This window comes from Strix aluco, chromosome Z (assembly GCF_031877795.1).
Source record: "Strix aluco isolate bStrAlu1 chromosome Z, bStrAlu1.hap1, whole genome shotgun sequence".
Lineage (NCBI taxonomy): Eukaryota > Metazoa > Chordata > Aves > Strigiformes > Strigidae > Strix > Strix aluco.
The window spans coordinates 36223218-36233641 of record NC_133971.1 but is presented as its reverse complement, the minus strand read 5'-3'; the positions used below and the strand labels follow the sequence as shown (position 1 = coordinate 36233641).

General features: G+C 35.9%; 1 protein-coding gene across 1 annotated transcript in view; it reads right to left on the bottom strand.

The window, feature by feature from the left end:
* Positions 1-335: 335 nt before the first annotated feature.
* Positions 336-10424, bottom strand: part of CNTLN (centlein) — a 205359-nt gene continuing 195270 nt past the window's right edge. Inside the window, exons 23-25 of the mRNA XM_074812180.1 lie at positions 9748-9933; positions 8931-9008; positions 336-1094 (exon numbers count right to left, since the gene is read on the bottom strand). Of these exons, the coding sequence (XP_074668281.1) occupies positions 993-1094; positions 8931-9008; positions 9748-9933 (366 nt within the window). The 3' untranslated portion in view covers positions 336-992. The remainder of the gene's footprint in view (positions 1095-8930; positions 9009-9747; positions 9934-10424) is intronic.

Genomic DNA, 10424 nt, shown 5'->3' with positions numbered 1-10424 from the left:
ATTCCCCACCCAATATGAATAATGATATCTGTTGTAAAACACCATGATATCCATAGATGAAGAGCCATATATGTGTTAAATGTTATTACCACATGAATTCAGAAACCAGGGTCTTGTTTTTTCAGGTGGGTTGGTCCAGAGGAATACAAACTTTTAAGATCAAAGAGGTGAAGAAGCAGCAATTATTTGTTAGTACTGCCAGAGAAATCTTGGTGGAAACAACTGACTAAAACTCTATACCATTTTCCCAAGGAAAGTGAGGGCTTGCAGCTTGGTGTTAGCTGAGAAAGAACGGGGACTACTAGTGAAAAAGCCCCACACTGGAAATAATTTTATTGTATCTAATTTTTAAAATACAAATAAATACATTGTACACAATACACTCCAACTCAGAAGAAAATACAGCCTTTCCTGGAAGCATTATTCTACATTGAATACTTTTTTTCTACAACCATTCATTTTCTCATTTTTTTCAACATAAAGAAAACATATAATTTTATGTAGCATATATGATAAAGCTAGGATTTACAAAGAAGCTAAAAGAAATTAGGTATTCAAAAACCAAATGATATTCCCAGTTCCTTTGTAAATCCTACTTCCACTGTTCTGATTAGTACAACCAGGAGTTACTCAGCTGGTTTTTTGTACTTTCTGAATAGTACAAAAATACGCAAATGCATATTGGTCATATCAAAAACATTCTCTCTCTACAAAGTCTGCACTGGGGTTCACTGCTGATGCATTTAAAGGAAAATAATTTTTAACTTTGCATAGATTTGCAGCAATTTTTGTCTTCAGGAATCTTCAGAAAACACCACACTCCTTTCTAAACAGGAATGTAATCAAATCCTCTTGTTCAACAATTAATTACTTCACAGTTTCTACTTATGTATTGAACATGCACATTGACAGTTCTTTATGTGAAGAGGAAAGACACGAGGAAACAGCACACATATTTTAGTCACACTTTGCAAAGATAGGTCTTAGCAATATCATCCAGCATGTTTCATGAGAGAACTGTACTCTTCTACAAGTTTCTTCTTCTCATTTAATTTTTCCAGTATGGCATCCATTAAATATGAGGCAAAAGGAAACTGAAAAAGAAACAGGGTAAGAAAAATTATCATTGAACTTTATTTTCTTCATATAAAAAACATTTATTAAATATCTTTAAATCACTAAACTTCACTTAGTTCTGACAACTACCACACATGCGCACATCTGATCTTTAAAGTTCACCTGCCTGGTTAGTGTCTGAAAATTTGCTCTCTATCATAAAAATGATAAAAGAACAGAGTAAAATGAAAAAAGATAAACGCCTTATTGAACAATTCATGCTTTACTGACCATGTTAATGATGTAAACTGCAGTACCAGCATCTCTGTCATTTATCTTCAACCAGCTGATCAATAAAAGGTTACAGTCATCTCTAGGGCATGCAGAATTGGTAGTGTATGTTCACTACTCTCAGGAGGATGAGACAGAACTACCAGTACAGCTCTCAATTCTGCAGCAACTGCTTAGACTCACATGTGAAAACTTGTAAATAAAAAAAAAAAACAAAGCAAAACAAAACACAAAACCCCAAAAGTTCCAATTCTATTGATTGGGATATGCCATAAACTCTAAAACATAATACCAAAAAAAGATATTTACATATTTAGAGAGAAAAGTGAAAACCTCTTCTACATCTCATCCAATATAAAAGACGTATTTGCACAACTGATGTCTTCAAAGAAAGAGATTTGGAAAATTTTTCAGTGTCATTGTTTTAACACTGAAGGAGGTTTTCTTTCACAGTCCTGGGGCATCAGTGCACTGTATGCTGGGAAATACTTTTGGAAGTGGTACAAAACACGAGTCATTGCAGCTCCACCCAGAGAGTGGTCGGTGCTGTGCCACAGGAGAGCAGAACAGTTTTTGTTCACACTTGGGAAGTTTCTGTCAGCTTCACAGAGCTCTGTCAGCTTTCTTGAACTCCTGGTGAGACTAGCAGTGACTGAGGGGTCAGTCCCATACCAAAAGTAGCAGATGATGCTCATACCAGAAGGAGATAAAATTTTACCTTAATAAGGCCACCAGAAATAAATTAGGTAAAATATAGCAGTTGGTTGAGCTGGCCAATCACCAGCTTCCTCTACTTTTCACAACTGTAGTTCAAGGCAATACTTTTGCATCTAGAACCACTCTCTAATTCCACACTCAAGTATGGCTGCTCTGATTTTATTTTTTCACTTCTGTTTTCCATCTTAAAGAGAAAATTGTATGGTATTTATAGCAGATAAGAGTACTACCTGTTTCCTAGATATATGAAACAAAAAATATAACACAAAAAAAAAAAACCAGACATAAAAGTATATCAAATACAAATGTAGGTGTAATGTCTGAACTGATATACAGATATGAATCTATATACTGATATTTATAATTACTGACAAGTCAGGAAAAAAAATCTAAAATGTTAGCAAGGAAAACCTTATTAATAGCAAGCATCTATCATGAAGTAGGCAATCCTACACATTTCTCACTTTGCAGTTACAGAAGAAGGATGATAATATGCATTATTTTCCTTTTCTACAGGGAAGTATGTTTTGAAGGGCTGGTACTTGTTGGCCAGACATGTCTCCGTCTGTCATAAATAACTTCTGTCTATGGTAAGAATTTTCTAGTAGTCGTCTACACCTGTCAGCTTTCTCCTGTACGCTATTGTGATGACTTCTTGGGGAATAGAGGGATCCAATTCACTGAGCACAAATCTATTCAGAGTAATATAAGACATAATTTTATCTGAAATTCTGTGACACTTACTTGCTACTGTGCTTTAAAAACACTGACTCCAGCATCCTGTTCACTCTAATTGCTCTCCCTCCTTGTCTAAATATGTTTTTTACAAGAACACTATACCATTACCTCAGTCTCTAATTCTTCTTGCCCAGCTTGACTACATTCATTTCTGATACATTTCACCTCCTTAATGTTGTGCCCGAGATGAATGGTTTCTTATTGATGTCTGTGGCTCATATTCTAGCTATATTTTACTTGCTGCTCACTACTCTCTGTGGCTTCCATATCATAGCAAAATGATCTTTCAAGAACTCTTTCAATTTAAATCATTCATTTAAATCAAGAGCATTTGAAAGTTGAACATTATGTCATTCTTTCATCATTTATTGGTTTCAGAGAAAGTGCTGCATGTTTTTATATGGTTTTCTTTTCATACAGACACCCAGAACTGGATGATCTCTACAGTCTTCATCTTTAATAGAAGCCTGTCAGGTTTACATTTACTGATGGCTCTGTAACTATCCTGGGAATCTTCCCTCTACATTTCTCCCCAGAACTTCATAAGCGTTGAAGATGTCTCTACTCCGAAGTATTCATCCCAGCTTCCAAATCTGCCATATGCTTGTGGAAGGCTTTGGGAGTTCAGTGAATGCTAAGTGCACACCTAAGGAGTGTAAAGCCTGTTTATACCACTGATAATTATATATTTTAATACAGAATGATACTTCCTTCAAATATTTTCTAGTTATCTATGCCACAACCAATTTATCTGAACACTAATCATTAACAATGATAGCAATCCTAAATCACTGCATTATGGTATGCTTTAAGAGAAGTAGTATTTAACTGACTTGTATAAATTCAGAAGATTTGAGAGTGCAAACTACACAGAGATTTAAAATTTTTGTTTGTTTATCTTTACCAGAATTGCAGATTTCTTCTTCGATACTAGAAAGCCATATGAATGAAATGGCTTATTTCTTACACAACTTATCAGATACCTTGGTGTAGGGATAACTGTAAGGTAATATGATCCTAAAGAGTCAGGAATGCTGATAGTTATTTTTATTTCTCTCACCTATTTATTTGAACCTTGAGTATACTTCTTTTGAAGATCCCTTCTGTAAAAAATAAACTAGTAACATTTATCGACCTTACACGACATGACTGAGTCTCACTCAACGCAAGTGCACAAACATGCACTGATCTGCCAGTGAAAAGACTCATAATGAATGCAAGGCAAGGTTTTTATTCTCATGAGACATAGCATCTCCATTCACAGAGTACAGTGTTACTTGGCCTCTGCTTCACAAAGTCTAACATGTGTTAACATAAAAATGAAAACAATTTCTGAAATACAAGAATTAGTGGTTACACCTATTTTGAGTCTCCTCATATGGATCATCAGTATAATACATTTGCCCAAAAAACTATCCAAATACACTGCACAGCTGCCTCAAATTGAATTAAGTGAATCACAAAGAATAACCTGAAATAAAACTAAAGAAACTCTGAAAATTAGGTGGCTAAAACCACCTAATTTCACTACAAATTGAAAGCCAAAGTTTACAAAACAAATTAGAGAAATGCTTCACTTCACTATTGATCTTTGTCCATTCTGCTTTGTGATGGCTGGATATACATGATTATATAAATATATATGTGCCTGTTTGCATTCTTATACTGAGTAATCAAGCCAATCTCTCCCTTGTTTTCAGTCCAGGACAAGTGATGTAATGCAGTTTTGTTTGTGTTCATGAGATAAAACAGATTTATACCATAATGGATTGTCATGGAACTGAGCTCTTCTTACTCTTGCAATCGTTACTTTCTGATGGTCTGTTATCAGTGTTAATGGTGCCCAGTACGAGGTTCAGACTGCACTGGTGCACCTGGTGATGGTGGCAGTGGTGAGTGTGTGCAGGTGTTTGTGCATGGTGAATACATGTGTGTGTGTGCTAGCAGAGGACAGGCAATGAGCAGAGACCTGTTCAAAGAGAAGGAGAAGACAGACACAGGCTGGAAAGACTAATGAAAGCAAAGCAGACAAGTTCCAATCCAAGAAATCTGAAAGGAAACATCCATAGTTGTTAGTGCACATTCCCAGATGACACCAGAGGAAACCTGTATTTAGAAGCCAGTGCAAGTCCTAAAAAGGGGTTGGGAAAACCCCTGCCAATGAATAGTGAATATACTGTTCCAAACCCTGTTCTAGAAATGGATTATATGCATAACTACAGAGCACCCATAGAACAGAGGGGAGGGAGTTTTTCTGGAAGTTTTCACCATTGGAATATGATTTGTAGATTCATAATGAGGTCATGAGAGGAAAGATTTTATTAGGCAGCTTTGTTTATGTGCCCCGAGGAGTACATGAGGAGGGAGGGAAGGCAAGTGCTACTGTCTATCTGATAAGGGACATGCTAAATCAATGCTGTCATTTGATTCAATGCTTGGAAGACTTAGGCAGATGATTTGTATTTTCTTAAAAAATAGTTCTTGGAGACTTTAGGCAGTAATCTGAATTGGGCTAACATGCTCTACTCACAAAATTATTAACAGATTGTTCCAAAATGCTGTTCCTTACAATCAGTTGTAATGAATGAAAGCCTAGGCTGGTACAAGAAATCTTGCCTAAGTTATGTGAAAAGAAGTCATCCTCTTGGTTTAGCTATATGTTTCCTATGATGGGAAAAAGCTAGAAAAGGTTGCTGGTTTTTGGAGGGTTTTAAAAATGATTATAATGATTTTAAGAGAGTGCTACTATACTGTGCCAGGTTCAAATAATAAGACATACACACTCAGATGTGAGGAGGAAAGTAGGTAGAAGCCTCATCCCTTGCCATGCAAGCTGTAAACACCATACATATTGAGATAACTGTACTTCTTCCTTCCTCTCCCAAACACCATGAACTGCTAAAACCTCAATGGTCTATAACACAATACCTCTCCCAGCTTCTCTCTCCCATGTCCAGTTACTAATGCATAACCAGTCTGACATCTCTATACATGACTCAGGTACCCCCGTGCAGGTAGCAGATATCTGCACGCGCTCCTGTGAAGACTCTCCACATACAGGTTCTTCACAGGCAAGAGAACTTTCTATTTTATCCTAATGCCAGTTAATTAAGATGTTTCATTTTTACACTTTAGTGTGAACACTTTAGTCATTGGGTGTTAACGTACAAATACAAAAAGGCAACTGAAAAGACATTTGTTGGCCACAAGACAGGTTTAAACAACAAATGATTTTTACCAGGTCTGTAGAATTCAGAACATGAATGTACTTTTTGATTATATGATTTTTATTTACATAATAACATCCTTATGCAGAGTTGTCTCTATCAAATTGTAAGCGGCTTAGCAGTGGTGTGGTTTCTCCCCATGTGTTTCTATAGTAGTTGATAAAATAAGGACACAAACTGCTGTCGGTAAGCCTCAGCAATGCAAAAATATTTATCATTGAAATATTAACATTCTTGTAAAGCTGTCAGAACTGAAGACTTTTTCAAGTCATAACAGTGTGGAAAATAAAGGTACAGATAAAATGTAAAACAGAGGTGTGCTATCCTTTATCATTACACTTTAGGGGAATATACAAAATGACAGTTAAAAGCAACTAGTGCTTCCCTCAGTTCCCCCCCTCCCAAATTCTAAAGCAGCAGTAAAATGGCGTATGTCAGTAATAAAAATAAAATGTCTATGACATTTTAAATGTTATCGTACTGTCACAGTGGAATAAAATTAGCTTGAAGAATGATCTAAAGGGATATGATGCAGTTCATTATGTATAACAGCAACAGCAGCAGTTTCCCAGTGTTCATAAAGGTTTCTCTATTAAACTTGCCTCCAGTCAATAATTAGGAGTCCACAAATAAACCTAGGCAATTAAATCAATACTGCTGGGCAATTATGTTCCAAAGTCCTGGCTCAATGGCACAAAAAGACACTATATCAAACTGCAATATTAAGTGATCTGATGCAATTTTCAGCTGAGCAAAATTTCTCATGAATAGCAGACAAGGCCAAGCCTGCATCTTTGTGCAAGATGCGAACAGGTACGCAGTTTGCCAAACTGTAACACTAAGTGAGCAGTCTGTTAGGAGCAAAGTCCTGACAGAAAGCTTTCATCTCACCATGAACTTTAGTTTTCTGATCAGAAATACTGCCAATGCCTACTAATGGAAACCACAACCAAACTCTCTACAAAATATCAGTTAAGCATTTTAAAGGGCATAGAGCTCTTCCGTGAGCTGCTCCCAAATAGACACCAAGAAATCTCAGCAATTTTCATCCATGTGACTTAGCACAGACAAAAATGAAAAGCAGAGCTGGCTGCTCCAAAAAAGCACTAATCCCCTTGCAATTCTAAAGACAGTCGGTTTGCCAAGAAGCTCAGAGGTCCTCCTGGGGAATGCCGTAAGATGGAGCAAAAATCACTGAAACCCACTATTAACTTGTACACATATGGCTAAAAAGCAATGAGCTCCTCTATCCTTAGCTATCATCAGCAATCCTAATATATTTGGTTACGTAGTCATACCTCCTCACGCTCCATGCCCTGTTTTTTGCTGTCTGTCTATATCAGGTGAAGAGAAGTGATAAAATTCTGCTTAGGATCTTTTAATGATTTACCAAAGAATGACAACAAAAAATAGAATAATAATTCTTCGTCATATTCCATGAATCTGTTTCCTATTTTGGAGTCCATAATAGGGACAGAATGCTGAAATTTATAGATTTTAAAAAATTCTTAAAATGAAGGCAATTTAGTGAATAGAAATATCTGTGCTTTTACTGCTGAATTCAACGTAACACTAATTAAATTAAAATGTTGGTATTTCTGACAAAGCCAGTAAAAGCAAACTAATATTTCCATCTCCTCCACTGCAGCAATTAAGCAGTCTTAATGGTAGTAAGTTTTGATAATGAAAGAGGGAAAAACTGTAATTTCTTAAAAATCTGGTCATAGGACACAATCTAGACACAAAAGCTATTAATGATAAAATATATAAATCTGAATGTATTCCCTTGAAATGGCTTTCAAAATATTTTCAATCATTCACATTCTTAACTGAAACGAACTACATCACTAATAGAACCATGTTAGTGTATACACATTATGAACACTGGATTTGTAAATCAAATTTTATTTCTTTTCAGACATCAGCTACCCATCATCTGAATAAAGGAGACAACTAAAATAAAATGGAAAAGTTTCAAGAGTCAGTGTATGTTGTCAGTGATGTCCAAACAAAAGCTGACTATGGCTAGAAAAGCAGGGCTCTCACCTGCCAATAAACTGCCCTTGATCACTTACAAGAGGGGAGCATCCCAGCAGACTCTGTGTGTATTAAAAAAAAGACTTGAAAGAGAAGAAAAAGTATCACACAGGTCACAGCAGCAGTCTCAATGGACCCCTCAGGGATTTCTGCTAGTCTCAGCCTTGTCATCCTCTATGCAGCTTTCCTCTCTGCCCAGAAAATGTCGATAGGAAAATGTTTGAGGGGCCTCTGGTGGAAATTTTTTCATTCTTTCTGCATTGACAGGATGCCAAATCAATATTTACTTCCCACTAACAAGCTGCTCGAGGTCTCAGTAGAAAATATTGTAGAGAATGCGAGAAGACACGATAATAAACAGCTGTCTGGCTATGAGGAAAACATGAATTGACTGGAAACAGGTCCACAGTAAAAGGTCACTGAAACCCATGAACTCCTCAGGTGTCCATATCAACTACTGACTTTAAAGGCACATAATAAAAATCTCTTTTTCCTAAGAGGTATGACAGAACGGATCCTTTTCACTCTAGCGAGCATTACACACCATTTCAAGAATTCAATTAACACATTTGCCAAGATCTGCGCTGGTTTTCTCCAGCACTGTTTCACTGGTTTCAGCTGTAAAGTTAGCTATCACAAATCCTTGGTTAACATTTCTTCAGTTTTATGCAGTGACTCTTACTTTAAGAGAAATAAAAACAAAATGCTACAAAACAAGGATTTTACATTGCCTTATCACAGAATAGTTTGGGACCATCAATGGCAACACACTTACAAAGGCAACGGATTAATTACAACCTAAAAACACTAAGCTACTCGGAACAGAAAATTATAATTCATTAAAGGAAGATATAAATTTAGCACCTCTGCTTCAAGAAGTTTCTGTATATACTGCAGCCATTCTTTATCTTTTTCAGATTCCATTTTTGTCTTTGCTGCTTCCTAAAACCAGAAAAATATAACCAATGTGAAAAGTCCCTTTTATGACTTCTGTAAAATAAAGCTTTAGTAAGGCTAAACCTAAGTCATCACCAGAATACTGTTCCAGCCAACTATGGTCAACTTCTAGATGCTCTTATTAAAGTAAGTGTACAGGCTTTTTCATGTATTATTTGATCAGGCCTAAATAAATCTGGATAAGAAATCCTATTACTGTATCTATTTAATAGAGGGTGATTTGATGAAACACTATCAAATATTTCATAGCAAAATGTATGATAGAATCAACAAAGAGGCAATGGGTTCCCCCAGAAACTATCTGTCTACTAGAAATACCTTTAATAGGTATCACAATTCAAGAAAAGAAGCATCAACGGAATCAATCTGGCACAGCAAGACACATTCTAATTTTGTTTTCATTAATGCAGAAGTCTATTTAAAATGTATAACCCTGCCAAAGAGTTTGATGAAAAAGGAAACTAAGGATTTTCAAATAATGTCTCTACATCTACATGCTCAAAACAGTGTATTTATATTTTATTTATGTATGCCCAAAGTCTTGCCACCTTATGAGTCTCTAACCCGACTTTTCTATTTAAATCCAGCTGTTCTGTTCTTTTGTGCTGGATGCTGCGCAATGAAATTCCAGTCTTCACCTGGAAATCCTTTTCCTCAAGAATAGAAATATACAGTATCTTCTGATCTAGCCCCTTTTCACTGAAGAGTACTTAAAATAACTTACCTCATCATCTTCTACTTCTAGTATCTCCTGAAGATCAGTTGTTGAAACATTAAGGATAGATGCTGCCAACTGAACAGACTCTTGGGTAAGACCCTTTTTGTACACCGTCACTTCACCCGTTTTTTTTGCCTGTTTGATTTTTGTTCTTAGCTCTTGTACACTGTGCTGTAACTCTCTGGTTAGAGCCTGGAAGATGCAAGCAAAAAATACTCCACTGTAATTTTTTTTAAAGTGCAAACACTATGGAAAAAACAGTATCATTGAGACTAAGCTCCTTCAGATGGTAATTATCTTCATTCTGTGTTACTGGTTCAATAGGATGCATGCTGTAATATTAAATACAATGGTATTTAGAACACGAAATATTAATTAATACATTAAAACAGAAAAATGTTCTTAAATATAGGTACAATTCTTTTTTTTAATGTCTTTAGCAAAATAACTATATTTACAATGCCATCAGTAGTAAGACAATGCAGCTTCTGCAGAATCAATTAAAAATCATTTCCTGATCCAGACTATCAGAAATGTTCTTGAAATAACAACAGAAGTGTCAGGCTTTACTGTGGTCAAACAGAGATCTTTCTAAAGCTTATTTACACCTCGCTGCATGAAGAATGACCAGTATACCTCTTTATTCAAAACCTGAAATTTTGTTTCCCACCAAGACAGGGTAA